Source organism: Felis catus, chromosome B4 (assembly GCF_018350175.1).
Source record: "Felis catus isolate Fca126 chromosome B4, F.catus_Fca126_mat1.0, whole genome shotgun sequence".
NCBI lineage: Eukaryota > Metazoa > Chordata > Mammalia > Carnivora > Felidae > Felis > Felis catus.
This window is the reverse complement of record NC_058374.1, coordinates 67,671,191-67,689,780: the sequence shown is the minus strand read 5'-3', so window position 1 is coordinate 67,689,780 and position 18,590 is coordinate 67,671,191. Positions and strand designations below refer to the sequence as shown.

At 38.3% G+C, this 18,590-nt stretch overlaps 1 protein-coding gene across 1 annotated transcript in view; it reads left to right on the top strand.

The window, feature by feature from the left end:
- SLC2A13 (solute carrier family 2 member 13) overlaps window positions 1-18,590 on the top strand; it is a 385,620-nt gene that overhangs the window by 79,332 nt on the left and 287,698 nt on the right. Inside the window, exon 3 of the mRNA XM_023256944.2 lies at window positions 4,237-4,445. Coding sequence (XP_023112712.1) covers window positions 4,237-4,445 — 209 coding nt within the window. The remainder of the gene's footprint in view (window positions 1-4,236; window positions 4,446-18,590) is intronic.

Below are 18,590 nucleotides of genomic sequence, written 5' to 3'. Positions count from 1 at the left end.
TAATTATCCCAGATGTCCTATGAAATAGACACTGTTACCTGTGCATTAAAATACTAAATAATTTGACCAGGGTTTTGTGGTTAGTATGTCCAGAACTGAATGCAACCCAGGTCTGTTCCTATGCTCTTTCCATCATAAACAACAGCTACTCCCCCCCCCCCCCCCCCCCCCCCACATTTTGTATTTGGTCTCTACAAAGCTTTGGAAATTTATTACTATCAAAATACTTTTGTCAGTGTTTGGGAGGAAAAAATTTCCTCAGACCTTCTGAGTTCTTCTGCCTGGTCTAAGAATTAAATTCATGTGAGACCACTTAACAAGAGAAAAACAAAAGTTTAATGACCTGTACTTCCTGTATGTATGGGAGAGACCCAGGTAAAACTGAGTAACTCCCTGAAATGGCCAAAGCCATCACTCTAAATACCATCTTCATCTAAAGACAAAAGATGATGTTGGGTGGAGATGGGAAGTCAGTTTAGACAAGTTATCAGGAAAACAGCATGAACAGGGTTAAGTTTGTAATGCAGATTTAAGTTTTGCCTTCTCCGCTGATAAGAATTCTGGAGACTGAGTCATCCCCCTCTTATTGGCACAGAGGGAGACACCCTTACAAGTAGAGATTGTAAATGTAAATATCTCCTACAAAAGGGTGACTTCTGTATGGTTTTCAAAGCTTTCTCTGTGCTTGCAATTTGTTAAAAATAATCAGTCCAAGATAATCCTTATGCCAGAGAGACCCATTTTGCGGGGCAAATTCTATTCCTCTACATCATGAAAGATAAATAAAATAGAGTAAAATAATCTCCTTCGTTTTACTTCTAGAAGAGAAGCGTTAGGTTGTACATGTATAAACAGTGTTTTATTTTGCCTAGTCTCTGGAACCAACCAGGCTTTAATATCCTTCAAAAGTTGGCAGATGAGTGCCGCCACCCACCTTAGTGTTAGGGCATTGAAATGTATATTTCAGATCATAACCCTTATATTTTAAAGGACTGGAGAGCTCAAGTATTCTGTCTTCTATAGCTTGGTTTAGAAACATAGGCTAATATGTATGTTTGCGATTTTCTTTTTGTGTTTTCTGTTTTCTTTCCTTCTCTTTTTCCTTTCAGTTTTTAAAAATACTGTGTTCTAGGATTAAATAGTGAGTAGTAAAATGCACAGTATTATGTGAGCATCTTTGGGCCTGAAAATGGTTCAGTTTCTATATTCATTTCAAGGGCTGCTTTGAAGTATTCTCTGTAGCTCTGTAATCTTAATGCATCATTAAGGAGTTTGGAGAAAAGAAGGAAAACTCATGAAAGGTGTAGACAAATGACACATGAAGGCTTCCATTTTGAGGATTTTTAAATTTATTTCCTAATGCAATATATTTGTGTTTGCCTTTTATTGCTTTTCTTTTATGTCATTGGCAGTAATTGGCAATACAATTGTGTATAAATTTTTCTTCAAGAGAGAACACAAATAAAAATGTCATTCATTTACAGCAATAAAACATACATTAGAATAACAGATTTGGTTATAAAAGGTAACATCTAAGGGGAAGTTGCCACAAGTACACATTTGTGTAAACTGATCTCAACGCTCATCTGAAGACTCTTCAGAAGTCTTCTTCAAATGAGACATCTTCTTCAGAAAAGGTCTGATTGTATCTGGAATAACAAAAAGGTTCATTGGAAGGAATTACTGTGCAACTAAGTTTACAGAGCTAACTGATCCAGAATTGCTACATGAACTTCTATGCGAATGTGAACTATACTTATTTTCTGTCTAGTTAATACAGAAAGTTTAGATGAATAGCTGTTTTTGTAACATTTCACAAAATACTAAGTGCCTACTGTGTGCAAGATATTTTATTAGGTGCTTTATCGAATGCAAAGTTACATACACAATCAGGTGGGACAGGCAAATAATTTATTATAAAACAAGGTACAGAGACATAAATGGATGTTAAAACACTGTGTTCTGTAGGTTACCAGAGTAAGGAATGATGAAATATTGGTATAATTATCACAACCCATGGATTAAAATAAGATTAATGGATTAATAAGATTTTATTTAATACTGAAGGCCAAGTGATTCATTAGTCATTATAAAAACTTTGTTTACTTTAAAAAATCTTAAAAGTTTCTCATTCCGTGTGTAGTTTTAGCTGCTGTTTGAAATGAGAGAGGTTTTTTGTTTTGTTTCAAGTTTTTATTTAAATATTAGTTAATATAAAGTGTAATATTAGTTTCAGTGATTCATTTACACACAACACCCAGTCCTCATCACAAATACCCTCTTTAATACACATCACCCATTTAACCTACCCCCCACTCACCTCCTCTCCAGCAAACCTCAGTTTGTTCTCTTTGTTAAGTCTGTTTCATGGTTTGCTTCTCTCTTTTTCCCACTGTGTTCATCTGTTTTGTTTCTTAAATTTCACATATTTGAAATCGTATGGTATTTGTCTTTCCCTGAGTTATTTCACTTAGCATAATACACTCTAGTTCCACCCATATCATTCAAATGGCAAGATTTCATTCCTTTTAATGACTGAGTGATATTCCTTTGTATATGTATATATTTTTATCTATCAGTTGATGGACATTTGGACTCTTACTGTAATTTGGCTGTTGTTGATAATGGTGCTGTAGATACTGGGGTGCATGTGTCCCTTTGAATCAATATTTTTGTATCCTTTGGGTAAATACCTAGTAGTGTGATTGCTACGTTGTAGGATAGTTCTATTTTTAACTTTTTGAGGAGCCACTGTACTATTCCAGAGTAGCTGCACCAGATTGCATTCCCACCAACAGTGTAAGAGGGTTCCCCTTTCTCTGCATCCTTGCCAACAACTGTTGTTTCCTGTGTTTTTAATTTTAGCCTTTCTGACAGGTATGAGGTGGTATCTCATTGTAGTTTTGATTTCTATTTCCATGATGATGAGTGATGTTCAGCATCTTTGATGTGTCTGTTAGCCATCTGAATGTGTGTCTTTTTTGGAAGAATGCTTCGTCATGTTTTCTGCCCATTTCTTAACTGGGTTGTTTGTGTTGGGGGTGTTGAGTTTGATAAGTTCTTTATAAACTTTGGATACCAATCCTTTATCAGGTATGTCATTTGCAAATATCTTGGAGAGAGAGAGAGGTATTCTTAACACCCATGTGACAATTATATTTTTTTCTCTGCTGTTTGTGGAATTAAAATGAATTTGTTTGAAAAGCAATGGACTTATTTCACAAAGATACACTACTAGAGGCATCAAGGCTTGCTTACTCCACTTTGGATTTAACACAGCTTAAAAGTTAGAATAGCTTTGAAAACTGTATTGAGTCAAATGACTTCTAATTGATTTATGACTATCAGTGGGTATGGTTGTTATGTAATCACAATTGGCCCTCTGAGCTCTACCGTCATGAATCTGCCATGAAATAGACCCAGGGAATTTGGATCAACAGAAAACATAACACCTGTCGTAGATTCATAGAAGTTTCCATTTGAAGACCTTGAAGTTTATCTAATCTAACCCCTCCATTCAAAAAGATTGAGGTCTAACATCAAAGAGATAATAGGAGATCAGTCTAGTGGTCAGAATAATTTTGGAGATATCTTTGATATTGATGTACTCATATTGCTATTTTTGTTATTTCCCTGATGGATTTAAACTGATCTGCTTATTTACTATATTTCTGTCATCTTAATAATTATTTGCTTCTGACTTTTTTTCTGCTATAGGCTTCTCCTTAATTAATGAAGGTGAACATGAAGCTTGATGGCAAAATGAAATCATTACTAATCATTCACAGAGCAAAAATAAATAAATACTTTCGGGCATTTTTAAAAATGAAATGTGTATCTTTTTAAATAGATTTCAGGATTTTGTTTTAGCTCCTTTTTCTATTGTAAAATGCAGAATCATATATATTAGTGTTAGAAAGGGATTGTGATCATGGTGCTTTGCATGATGTGTTTGGTTCACAGTGCATATATATAATTATTGTGACTTCTGCCCATTTTTTAATTGTAATTTTTGTGAGAGAGAAGAATCAGATTTTTCTCATTTTTCAGCTTCTCACTACAGCATAAAAATATCCTTTTTTTTTTTTCTGATCACGCACACACACACAAACACAAAAGATCATTCTAATTTAATATTAGATCCTGTTTCCAGTGTGGTGAACACAAACCTGTTTTTCATACTCCGTGCTAGTGTAAGTCCAAATTTTACAGTAATATGTCGATTTCTTATTACAGGTACATGTTGGGGCTTGCAGCAATTCCAGCAGCTATACAGTTTTTTGGCTTTCTCTTTTTACCTGAAAGCCCTCGATGGCTGATTCAGAAAGGACAGACTCAGAAGGCCCGTAGAATCTTATCTCAGATGCGTGGTAACCAGACCATTGATGAGGAATACGATAGCATCAAAAACAACATTGAAGAAGAAGAAAAAGAGGTTGGCTCAGGTATGTAGATTTTATACTTACACAAATCTTACAACTGCATAGTGGTGTTATCTAGAAATATATTCTTTTGCTATTATTTAATACCTCTAAATGATATAGTGGTTTTATGTGTATAAAAAAATCAAAATAAATATATTTTAATTTAATTTTAAAAGTAATATAATAGTGTTATAAAAGAAAGAAATATGTTCCCATACTACCACTGTTCTCACATAATTACTATTTTTATTTTTGTATAGTCTCTTTTATTCTTTCAAAATTGGATATGCTTGACATGGTTGTCATCATTGTGTGTGCAAGCGGTAATTTTTGAACTATATGTATATTTTATGTATATATGCATATTGACCTTTTCATATTAACTAAAAAGTCATAGTGTGAACTATTGTCAAAATCACTTTAGTAAGAATACCTTGTTTACGTGCGTTACATTAATTTCCATATCGTTTTTTTTTTTTTTTATGTTTATTTATTTTGAGAGAGAGAGAGAGAGAGAGGGAGAATATCCCTAGCAGGCCCCATGCTGTCAGCGCAAAGCCTGACGCAGGTCTAAGTTCCACAACCTGGGATCATCGTCTGAGCCGAAACCAAGAGTTGGACACTTAATTGACTGAGGCATCCAGGCTTCAGTTTAGTTTTCATAGAGAATAAGAATACCTTCAGACCCTAGTTGTGGAATCATTTTGTGTTTCCCTGTTTTCATTAAAATGTTTAATTAACTATGTAATCAAAATTTCACCATGTTGGAAAAGCAAAAAAAAAAAAAAAGAAGTTTTTAGTCAATTTATGTTGATGAATTTCTTTCCAGAGAAGAAATCATGTAGAGTTTTTGGAAAATTCTCAGGCAGGATCTGTAATCTTGACAGTCTGATTTGGGGAAGTGATTTGCAGAATGTACATGATGGGAAAAGGTAGACACTTTATAATCAGTTTCTCAACAGTAATCATTGCCCTGGTAGATTCACATTTCCCAAAATTGTCTCATTTTCTCTTGACCTTCCTTTTGCCCCTACATTAATTGGTAATCCGAGCAGAGATGCTGACTGGTGTCAGATTATTTTCCATACTTGAGAAAATGCAGACGTCCACACTGCTATATTGATATATGTCACACAGGTCTTGGAAGGTCTGTCCTCTCTCCTTCTCCTACTATTATTTTTGGTAAAACTGAAAGCTGTGCTTTCCTGAAACAATAGAATAAACACAGCTCAGCACTGTGTTAGCCACACTCGGTTTTCTCACTTTTATATGTATGTAATGCAGTTGTGTGATGCTGTTGTCTGCTCAGGTCAAAGCCCCAGTGACCTGTGAGCTGATTCTGAGTGAAGGTCATTTTTAACAAACGAGTTTCTGGGCATATACTATGTGCCGGGCACTGCTAGCATCTCCAGAGTCAGATGTTAGTGCAAGTATCAAAGAGAACTCGGCTTTAACAAAACAATTCACCGTTACTGAGTTGAACATTGCGTTGATTTTTAAAATACTATTTCAAATGTCCATTTGAATTACAAATACCTTCATTTATGCTCCTCTCTGAATTTCCCTCAGCCGTGGCTTAAATGAAATATGAGCTTGGTTTTATAGTAATCAGTATGCTTGAAGCCCATGTACTAATGTGTGGAGAAATAACCTTTCAGAGCATTAAGTTCTATTAAATATTATCTAGAACTTAAGTTTTTATCATGTAAAGGACAAGTCAACAATGTAATTGAAAAAGCCTTCCCATTTAGGGGTCAGGTTACCACTGATTTTACTACGAAGCATTGACGATGTAGCTGGATTTTGACTACTTAAAAATTTGTCCAACTGGTATAGCCGTGCAACTGTTGACGGTGCACACTGTTTGAGTTTCATGACTATTTGAAATACATAACCGGGGTGCCTGGGTGGCTCAGTTGGTTGAGCATCTGACTTCAGGTCATGATCTCACTGTTCCTGGGTTCGAGCCCTGCGTGATGATGCTCTGTGCTGACAGCTCCAAGCCCGGAGCCTGTTTGGCTTCTGTCTCTCCCCCTCTCTCCCTCTCTCTCCCTCTCTCTCCTCCTCCCCTGCTCATGTTCTCTGTCTCTCTCTCTCTCTCTCTCACTCATTCACTCAAAAATAAACATTAAAAAATTTTGAAATGTATAACCAAAGTTTTTTGTTTAAGAAACTTGAGATAAAGATATTGCAGTTATCTGCATGTGCTTTAGTTTTTATGAGAAGTCTTTGGGAGCTAACTAAGGCACTTTTTCTTGGGTAAAGATAAAATATTAAGCCATTTACCTGTTTCTCAGTATTGCTTTATATACACACTTGGCATGGTTTTTTTTTTTTTTTTTTTCTTAAATACTGTTACCTGCTGAATCCTAATAATATTTATCCCATGCTTGGGTAGATATTTTAAACTTTGTAACTAATAGGATTGATACTTTATCCATTTCTAGATTTATACTATTTGGGTACTATCATCATTAGTTTTAAAGTTAATCTCTTGTTCTTTTTTAAAGTACAGAATTAAGAGTTTTATGGCATGAATTCATAAGGGAGATTTGCCAGTCTTAAATAGCACCAGTAATTTGGGGGCCTAATTTTTACAATTGAGAAATTTGGCCAGAGAAAAACCTGTTCTGCACAAGTGTGGGTTTTATTTCAGCAGTTGTCATGTCCAGAAGCAAGACTCTGTCAGTGCAGTTGGAAAATAGAGATCAGTGGTAGGTCTTGTGTTAAACCGACAGGGTCCTGGCTCTCCGTCACCTTTCATTCGCAAATGATAGGCTAGGTGGACAAATACACATGAAGAAACAGCTAACTTCAAAATACTAAAAACGCCCTGGTCCAGAGAAGACAAGTCATCCATTGTGTTGCAGGGTTAGAGAGTGGCCTGGGTTCATCTGTGCGTGGATCCTGACAAGGTAAGTTTTGAACCCCGACTTCCAGCTTGGGAACTCCAGGCAGTGGAGTACAGCTGCATGGAGGGAGGAGCTTTGGCCTAGCCACGGCAAAATATTCTGATATTTCAGGAGGTTAGAAAGCAGTGGTATGTGATCCCTGTGTTTTCCTAAGGAGAAGGGTTTTCTTGTCAGATGTGGTGTTACCTGCTACCTGCCTGTGAGCTTACTAAATGAGCTTACTGATTGCAGATCAATCAGTCTTCATGTCCTTCTCTGGGAGTTTGCAGTGACTTCCTACTGTTATGGTACTTGCTTCTGTGACTCTTCTCTTTTCATAGGATTTTTTTTTCTTGGTCACTTGAGCTTAAATTTGACTTCATCGAGGAAAATAGGCCTAGCTACTGAAGTATGTATTAGTTAATTTATTTTCTGGATGTGTGAGGTATCCGTGCATATGGGATTTACTTCTCCTGGTTTCAGATGCACTTTGTGACCTTCTGTAGTGAATATGGTGGCTCCTCTGGCTGTGTCAGCAGCAGAGGCACGGCTCACAGGCCATGTTGTAGAACAGGATTGGATTGTCATGGTATTCCATCTCTTCTACACATGGCACAAAGGTCAACCTCCGTAGCTTGTGGTTTCTCCACTGTAGTGGGCAAAAGAAAAAAGGGCATTTGATGGAAAAAGAAGCAAATAATTGTTTTTCATGAGTATTCAACACTGTTTATACATCCTTCAGGACTCATAAAGTAAGCCTGGAAGTAACAGCTTGGCTTGGAAAGCTCCCTTGTGTGGGAGCCAGAGAGGAGAAAGACTTGTCCTGGCTTCGCCTTACCTGGTAATCCTGAAAAGATTTTCGGGGAGTTGCCGAACCTCACTTTGTTTCTTGGTTTGTAAGAAAAGAGAGCCAGATTATAATAGCTCCACAATCTTTTTTTTTTTTTAGAGTTTTAAAAATCTTTGAGATATGCCTGTTTCTTTATCTTTAAATACCATGCAGCAGCCTTTCACTGAAAAATATTTGTTGAGTGACACTCAGTAGAATTGGGGATGTGACAGTAAGTAAGACAGACAAGGTTCTAGTCCATTCTTCTGGAAAGAAGCACACAAATGATAAAGAGTAATAGTTACTGGATAACTACAAATTGTGGTAATGACTTTGAAGGGAACAAACAAGATAATAACATTTATAGAGGGACTGAAGGGGGATGGTTAGGAAAGGCTTCTCTGAAGAGGTGAGTGTGAAGCCTGAGAAGGAATCAGTAGTATAGAGAACTGAAGGGAAGAGTGTTCCAGGCAGAGGGAACAGCAAGTGCAAAATTATGTGTATCATTAAGTGGACCAGGTTAATTTTCTTGGAAGTTATAAAGTGTACATGTGCCTGATTTTTAAAACATTGCAGTAAGAACTAACTATTCATCTTTATTTATGCTTAGGTTTATTTATGCCTAAGCTTTGAATTAGTGGGGACACAGTTACTGCTTTTAGAATTAAAAGTAAATGTACATATCATTTCTGTCATTTTGTTGCTTATCTCTTACAGATTATTGCCTTAGTTTATTATATGCTGCATAGATATGTAATAGCCTCCTACCTTTTATGTACAACAGAGGTATAAACTGGAGAGAGGCCTAGGTAGTCACTTAAGGCAATGATTCTCGAACTTTGCCACTTCCCTTCAAAGGTGAGTGGAGAGAGGCTGGCCTCTTGAGGCCTGGGTTCCATAGCAAAAGGCTACTGCACTAAGCCCAACATTTACTTGAATTTTTATGCTTTATCCTAGTAATTAACAAAAGTTTGTGCTCTGCTTCATAACATAATTGTTTACTTAACTTTAAAAGTGTTTTCTCAGTATATCTAAAGTGTTTATCCATTGACTTTATGTGTTCCATCACTCTGTCGTGTACATTCCTGGGACAGGTGTCCCGCAGTTTGACAAACGTGACCTTAAAGCATTTGGGAGCTCCTCTCTTGGGCAAACGCATTAGGCGGGGTAGGAAAAGTTGGAGCAGCCTATATTACTAGAAGCAAGTGTTCATCTTATCATTTACTGAGCATATTGAAGAGTAGAGAATCTTTGTCAGAAGCTTTAGTTTATAACAGTAATTGTCTCATAACAAAAGAAGTTAAATTAGTCACCAAGAGAGACAGGACACTTCTGAAGGCAATCTTAGGAAAGAATCTAGAAATGAACGTTGTGTATTATTTGCTTTATAACACCTTGTTGGACAGCACTCTCTAATGATGTATTCAGTTTTTTTTTAATTGATACATAGTTGACATGTAACTCCTATAATCCTAGTTGATATACAAGTTCCAGGTGTATGACATAATGGTGCAGTATGTGTATATACTGCAGAATGATCACCACAGTAAATCTCGTTAACAGGCATCACCACACATAGTTACAAAAATTGTTTTTTCTTGATGTCTTCAATTTCTTGTCCTGCACCAGAGGACAAGAAGTAGATTCCTGGGATGAGGTGAAAGGAAAGCAGAGGCTGCTGTCAACATGCCCAAGCAGAAGCAGAAGCAGCCCCATAGGCAGGGCTTAGGGAAAAAAGTCTCACACATTCTGCACCTTGCTGCTAGTCCCTGTTCTGCTCTGCCCTGGGGTGTTAAGACAGGATCCTTGGAAGGAAAATGTAAACCAGGAAATGTTTCTGACCCTAGAGAAATGTGCAAATATTGATGTAGAACCAGTACAAAAAAAAAAAAAAAAAAAAGCAGGGGGAAGGAAGCAGTGTTTGGGGAGAATGCAGTCGTTAGGGAAGCTTCATGCAACAGCAGATGGAGTAAAAGGAGCAAAGCAGGGGAGAAACTGAGTGCACATCTTGAGGCAGTGGAGAGCAGCCTCCTGCAAAGTGTTTGTTTATAGCATGGGGCGAGTCCAGGGAACTTGAAAATGTATATGGCCTTTTCTTTTTTATTTTTTTTTTTACTTTATTTTTTTAAATGTTTTATTATTTATTTTTGAGACAGAGAGAGACAGAGCATGAACGGGGGAGGGTCAGAGAGAGAAGGAGACACAGAATCTGAAGTAGGCTCCAGGCTCCGAGCTGTCAGCACAAGAGCACGACACGGGGCTTGAACTCACAGACCATGAGATCATGACCTGAGCCGAAGTCGGACGCTCAACCGACTGAGCCACCCAGGCGCCCCTGGCCTTTTCTTTTTTAAAGGAAAATAGTATTTTTGTTCATCCTGTCTTTTAAAAATTATAGGTAAAATTTTTTTACAGTTAATATTACTTTGATCACCGAGATCCATAGATGCTTCCAAAATAGATTTATTGAACAGAAGAATATCAGTGAGAATGTTGGTCTTGGCTATTTTTTCACTAAAATCTTAATCTGCATATGTGAGAAGTATCAACCCACAGGCACTATCAGATGCTTCAGACAAATTAGATTCAGGCCCAGTGGTTGCTGTTATAGGGCGTTCAGGTTACCTGCGCAGTGTGTAATCTTGCAAAAAAAAAAAAAAAAAAAATCTCACCCACAAGATTTGCATTGTTACATTTTATCAACTAATCACCTCAGTAACTAGGCAAGTACCGTTCTGTGTTTTGCCTGTCAGGTAGTTGGATCTCCAGCCTGAAGAGGAAGAACCATGTAGGGAGGGGAATTTATTCAAGACCCTCTCGTGAGCTCAGTTTGAAACCTGTTTTGATTTACGTCCAGCTCTTAGGGGGTCGCGTCTATCCTATACAGGAAGGGACAGCTGCATGCACTCTTTTTTTTTCCCCCCCCTACAGTGATTTTGCAATTGGGTCATCAAATCTTATCTTCTCATAAGTCATTTTCTTTTCTTCTGAACTGATACTGCCTGTGGCTATTTCAGCAAAGCATGTTCTGCAGAGAGGTCAGAGAGGGTAGATATTTATCATATTTTGGTAGAAATCCTTCCAAAATTCTTTAGAAATCTAATTCCAGCATGACCTTGCAGTAGAATGCTCATTGCCATTGACATCTGTTGCACTTAGAGGAAAGTAGTCATTTCCCCCAGTATTTCTGGTAGTTTTTGCTTATATTTTCTTCCTATGGTAGCACAGTGTTGTCTGACCCAAAGTAAAGTAGGTTTGTTATTTACTGGGTGAACCTGAAATGGGTATTGACAAATTGTTTTTCGGCAAGATGACCCCTAATTTTATGAATATAGGTGAAGAAAACATTTCTGTATCAAATATTCTCAAGGTTGTTGTAAAACTGCTAAAATTGTCCAAATGTGAGGCTATTATCATACATCTCTCTTATGGCAAACAGATTAAAACAAAAGGTCAAGTGAAAAGCTGCTGTAAATCTATATCCTTGTGTTAACAAGCTGTAAGCTGGATCACTAAAACAATATGCAATTCTATTCAGTTTTTAGTATAACTTATTATGTTAAGTATGATGACTTACTTAAAAGAAACTATTTAATTCAACATAGCTTTTACTAAAGGTTGCCTTTGATTTTCTAAACCCCAGAGTACGTTTAAGATCTTAAGTAGAATTGGAATAGTTCTTAGGTATTACATTAAAATGTCATTGACTCACCTTTTACATGGGATAAAGAATAGCACAGAGCCTACTCATGGGAGAAGGAAACGTTTTTCATATTATACCTGTAGGCTTTCAAGCCATTTTCCTTGATTTATATTGGAAATCCAGATTGTCTTATAACTTGATAGGTAATACTTGAAGGCTCATCTTTCTGCTTTCTTACTAAGATGTACTTAAATCCATATTTCATTAAAAAAAAATCCATGCTGTGAAGGAGTTTTGACTGCCTCAGAGTTTTCTTTTAACCCCCAACACATTGTGAAGTTCATCCTGTTACACATTTTTTTTTAAGTTTATTTATTTACTTTGAGAGAGAGAGAGAGAGAGAGAGAGAGAGAGAGCACATTGGGGGGGGGGGGGGCGGTGAACAGAGAGAATCCCAAGCAGGCTCCACCCTGTCAGGGGGCCTGACATGAAGCTCGAACTCACGAACCATGAAATCCTGACCACAGCCAAAACCAAGAGTTGGATGCTTAACCTACTGAGCCATCCAGGTGTTCCTCATCCAGTTTTGTAATGCTCTGTATTTAATACAGTGAAACAGGAGGAAAATACCGAACTAGGTAGACATTTCAAAAAGAATGTAGTTCCTTAGTTGCTGCTTCAGGGCAGTTCATTTTCACCTAAACAGTGAACCCACCATTCAGCACAGGTGGTAGTCTGCTTTGTAAATAAAACCATACTCGAGAGATTTTTTTTTCCTTGAGATAAGACAAATTGCTGTGCCCTTTAAAGGTTACCTTGTCTTTGGAGAAGGTTAAAGGAAGATCCTGAAGAAAACCCTGTTTTTCTATCTCAAAGTGGAGGGCATATGTATGAGCCACTCTCTAGCATTGGGACTTTTCAGTGGTCACGGGACAGTCCCAACGAGGAGCTCTGGAATCAGAATATTAATAGCCATGGTGTGTGCTATTTGAAGAAACTTGCCTGTTTACACATTTCAGGAGAGATTTTCTAGAATGTTTCTCAAAACCAAAGGAATCACTCTTATTTTGTTTTTCGAATATTTTAAATTCACTTTATATTTGGGAGATAGGGTGGTCAGATAACATTATTTTTCTCCTTCGTTTTCTACCCTACCATAGGCACTCTAAATCCTCTTATCTACCCATTGAGCAATGTTTGTAATCAGTACCTTACTAACACTACCAAAGATGTACATTTCGGTTAATTTCTCAGCATCTGTATCGCTTGAAACGTAGTAACCTTCAGTTAAGAGAAGTATATATTTGGCAGGATAGATTGAGGAGAAAATTACTAGGTTTATGAAGCTAGAACAACATTAAAGTGCTGTGTAAGTGTCTCACATTTTCAGTATGGTTTCCCTCCCTGAACTCTTTTAAGATATTTCCTTGAAAATGACTCCCACTGCACATCTTTTAGAATAAAGTAAAGCTTCAAAATAAATTCCTTTAGAGAATGAAATCCGATAACTGCTTTTTCCTGAGAGGTGGGTGGGCAGATACTTTTAAAAACAACTTTCTATGAAAGCAAAGGCCTTTTGTAGGGTTGTCTTAACATTCATCATTCATATTTGCATAATACTAGTGTAAAAATGCTAGTAGCAATTACTTTTTTTTTTTTTTAATGTTTGTTTACTTTTGAGAGAGAGAGAGACCGAGTGCGAGCGGGGGAGGGGCAGAGAGAGAAGGAGACACAGAATCTGAAGCAGGCTCCAGGCTCCAAGCTGTCAGCACAGAGCCCAACAGGGGGCTTGAACTCACTGACCGTGAGGTCATGACCTGAGCTGAAGTCGGATGCTTAACAGACTGAGCCACCCAGGTACCCCTAGTAACAATTACTCTTCACTGAATGCCTGTTTATGTAAATGTGTGTGTGCACATACATGTTTCTCTCTGTCTCTGTGTCTCTGTTGAAACAACACTAAAAATTATGCAGTATGATCCATATTGCGCTGGGAAAAGGAGAGCTGGGAAGGTTGAACAGCAAAGAAATGAAAGAGGCAAGATCTGAGCCCCACTCTGCTGCCTCTCATGTCTCTCCTGCTTCCACCTGGCCAACTCTGCATCTCATGCCACCTCCGTGCCCTCCAGTTCGGATGTAGACACTGAAAAAGACATAGGGTTGTGGTCCTTGTTCACAGGGAGCTGAGAACCTATCAGATTTCCTTAAGAAGGTCCTCCATTTCTGAAAGGGAAGAATATAAAATATAACTACAAAATAGAAACAAGACAATAACCGTTCAAAGTCAGTTGACTAATTGAGTTCAGTTGCTTCCACCTTGCGGGTGTATTTCCTATCTGTTTCCTCTTTCCCACTCTTGCTGTCATTGCCTGGGTTAGGTCTCTGGTGTTCACTCCCCTCTGCCTGGGTAACAGTGTCTTCTATGTTGTCCTTCATTCTGGTATCTTCCCTCTCTGTCTATATTCCCTATGGCCTCCAGAGTTACCATCCCAACACACAGACAGGATCAGTCCCTCTCCTCAGAAACAAGTTCCTTAACTTGTTATCATTTCCTTTAGAATCTGGTTTAAATTGACATTTCCAGTTCATTTTGCTAGAGCCAAAACTCCATCGTCATTCCAAGAAAGAAAAGAAGAAGCACTCCAATTGACTGCATGCCTCCTGACTCTCAGGGCAGGGAGGGGACATGGCTGGAAGCTGAGGGGGTACGGCAGAATCAGCAGTTCCTGAGCTTGGCTGTTTAGTCCAAACTGAACTCTGCAAAGAAAATGTAAAAATCATCTCGCACAAAGAATATATTACATTTGAGAACTGGTAGGTATTAGGGATTTTCTGTGTTAAGTCCTTTTGATAACTCATCATTAGCAAATTTAACACAGTTCAGTGTTCAGTTTACTTTTAGGGCCTTTTTGAAAAAGACTGAAGTAGACATGTTTAAGTGTTTCTTCCTGGTCAGTTCAGTAGATGCTGGTATTTTATTGTGTTGCATGAGAGTACAGGGTCTACAAAGTGTAAAATGATGTTTCATCTGAAAGAACCAATGAGAAGGTAGTAATAAGAATGTTCTAATTTTGCTTTTGATAGGTTTGGGGCTATTCCTCTTTTTAGTAAAAAGGAATTTCGGTGCTTGATTCCAAGAGTTGACACACTTTTTCTGTAAAGGGCCAGATATTAAGTACACATACTTGGCTTTGTGGCCACGTGGTCTCTGTTGCAACTCCTCAGCTCTCCATTGTAGCTTGAAAACGGGGATGGACAGCATGTAAAGGAATGAATGTGGCTTTGTGCCAGTAAAAACAAAAGCTCATTTTTTTGTGCCCGTTAGGTTTTATTACTTACAAAAATAGGAAGTCGACTAAATGTGGCCTGTGGGCTGGCTTGCTGATCCCTTCTTTAATTAGTCATTGTGTCTACTTTATCAGTTGCTTCGGTTTTTACTCTTAGGACTAATTTGGGATGCTGTTCATTTTTTTTCTGAAAAATGTGCATTGAAGCCTCTTCAACCTAGTGTTCGCTAATAGGTTGTCCCTGTTGATTTCTGTGCAGATGGTAAATCATGCAGACGTGTCTGGCGTGTGTATAAGTGTGCACATGGTGTGGTGTCACAGAAAAACCTGCAAAGCAGTGTTGCAGAGAAGCCTCTGGATAATTGAAGCAATAAGCTTTTATGAGACCACTGTTCAGAGTATGTGGCTTTCTTAAAGGCTGAGCCACAGCCTAATGGGTCCATCAGGACATACAGTGTCACCTTTGATCTAATGGGGCTGGAGAAGCAAGGTTCAGTGGTGAGGGCTGGGTCTCATCTGATGCTGTGGCTGGCTGCCCTATCACAAGGGTTTGACCCCATTGTTCATTCACACATGAACAGAAATTGTCGCTCCCTTTATTTGGATTACAGTCAAAGCAAGATGATATACCCTCCATGGAAGACAAAATGCATTGACAAAGAGGGAGGCGATTTTATTCAGGCTGTTGCAGTAGGTGGTAGGTTCATTAACGAGGAGCTCCTCAAAGAAGAGGGAGCACACCTGGCATTTCCTAAAGCAGGCAAACAAGCCCTCCTTCCACCCTCCTCAGAACTCCCTTATCTCTGAGCACACAGGGCTGGTGCCTGCCTTCTCTTGCTGCCAGCACCTGGGTAATGCATCTCTGTGGCACTCAGCATTTGATTTTCACGTTCCTGTCCCACTAATGACTCAGTGTTCCTTATCTTTGCATCCCTACCACCAGATACAGTACATCAACAAAGTACTTACTAAATGTTTCTCCGGCTGCCTTTCTGTTCCTGTGGGAGAAGTGGACGGTGAGGTCTGACCTTTGATCCCTGAGATTTAGAGGAGGAAATGGAGTGTTTACAGCATGAGAACCCTTCCTTGTGTGGGACTTGGTTATCCCAAAAGCCCCTGGGACCCCCAAGTGGTTGGTGAGGAGATGTTATTCAATTCAAAATGATTATTTTTGAATGACCCACTTTCCAAGGGTAGATGGATATGTTTAGAATCTTTGTGGATTTTACCAAGACTATTTGGAATTTGTGTATCAGGAGTTATTATTATTTTCTCTTGGTCTCATACATGTTAGACCCAATTTAAAGTTTTGAGGTAAAGCATTTATGAGGACAATGAAATTTAAAATATGAGTTTTAAAACATTAGGGTGTCAGGGTGGCTCAGTTGGTCAAGTGTCCCGACTTTCGATATCGGCTCTGGTTGTGATCTCGCAGTCGTGTGATTGAGCCCTGGACAGGTCTCCATGCTGAGCGGAGCCTGCTTGGGATCCTCTCTCAGTCTCTCTGCCCCTCTCTCGCTTGTGCATGCTCTCACTTTCTCTGTCTCAAAATAAATAAACCTTAAAAAAAGTTATAAAATATTATGTGATTTATTATAATTTCAGAATTTTAAAGCAGACCCTTGCTGATGTCTAGAAAATACCACTTAAGCATGAGTAGATTAGGTTTTTGTTTATAATTATGGATTATAATTATAATTAGATTATAATTCAGAGTAGGCCTGTATTGCAGGTGTGCACACCTCAAATGTGGTAAAATCTTCTGTTATGAAAGGTGAATCTAATGAAACCCAAACATATTTCACCAGCCTTGGCTACAGTGGCTTTGGTACTCCTAAAACAAATGGTAGTCTTGTCTGGACAGTAGTCCGAACCATAGATGTGAAATTTGTTGTTTTTGTTTGTGTTCTCATAAACTGGTGTATATTTAGATACATCTACTTCAGGAAGTAAGTGGAAACTCCTATTTCTTAAAACTATTCTGTAATAAATGTTTTAATTTTACTGTTTGAAATCAACAGCCTATCAGGTTCTCTGTTCATTTCACAAGAATTACTTGGGGCGCCTGGGTGGCTCAGTCGGTTGAGCGTCTGACTTCGGCTCAGGTCATGATCTCACGGTTCGTGGGCTTGAGCCCCGCGTCCGACTGTGTGCTGACCGCTCAGAGCCTCAGAGCCTGGAGCCTGCTTCAAATTCTGTGTCTCCTTCTCTCTCTGCCCCTTCTCTGCTCATGCTGTCTCTCTCTGTCTCTCAATAGTAAATAGATGTTAAGAAAAAAAAATTAAAAAAAAAGTTACTAAAATACACTGTGCCTCATTCTTTTCTTTTCTTTCTTCCTCTCCTCTCCTCTCCTCTCCTCTCCTCTCCTCTCCTCTCCTCTCCTCTCCTCTCCTCTCCTCTCCTCTCCTCTCCTCTCCTCTCCTCTCCTCTCCTTAACTCTCCTTAACTCTCCTCCCCTCCCCTCCCCTCCCCTCCCCTCCCCTCCCCTTCCCTCCCCTTCCCTTCTTTCCTTTTCTTTCAAGTTTATTTTTGAGAGGGAGAGTAAGAGCACAAGTAGGGAAGGGCCAGAGAGAGAGAAGGAGACAAAGGATCTGAAGTGGGTTCTAAGTTGTCAGCACAGGGCCTAAGGTGGGGCTCAAACTCATGACAACCATGAGATCATGACCTGAGCCAAAGTCAGACGCTCTACCAACTGAGCCACCCAGGCGCCCCTGTAGGTTTTTCTATCTCATGCTTCATAGTCTTGCTGAACATTTATCCAACTTTTTAGAGTAGTGTTTTTTTTTTTTTTTTCTGAAAAGTATGTTTTAGAATACAAGTCTGCTTACTTATGCAGGTGACATTTCTGGTGGCAAAGGGAGAACAATGGAAATTTGAAAAACAATCATGGTTTGTAAACATTTTAATTTATCAGCAGTTTGTTTGAAATTATAAAAGAGAATGATTATTTTTAGGGGCATTTACATTTACTTTGTGCATAGCACTTTCCATGGTATTATTGTATCTTTGAATTCCACAACTCTGTGAAGTGGTTTGAGAGGAGAAAAATGAGGCCCAGGAAACAGAGTTCTTCCTGCCTGATACATGGCAAAAGTCAGAACTCAAGCCTGTTCTGATTCAGATACATTTTCTTAATCGTTGATTGTCCTGTATTTAGATGTATTTTAAGATTTTTGCATTAGAAAAAATATTAATATTTTATTACCATGCTTTAAACTTGTCTTCAAAATGGATTTTATTACAGTTTCATGCACGTATACTGTATTTGTTTATATAGAAACACATGCTATTCCATTTCTTTGGTACTTTTTCTTGAACTGGACTATATCACATCATTTTAATAGTTGGAATTGATCAAAATGATGCTCTCTTCTATGGTTAGTATCAGTTCATTTGTTTATAGTTCCTGCCCTGTTAAAATGAGTTCCCAAAGAGAAATATTCAACCTTTTTCTGACTCAAGTCAGAGAAGTTTTATTTTTCTCAAATAAAAGTTAATCAGACTTTATTGATTGAC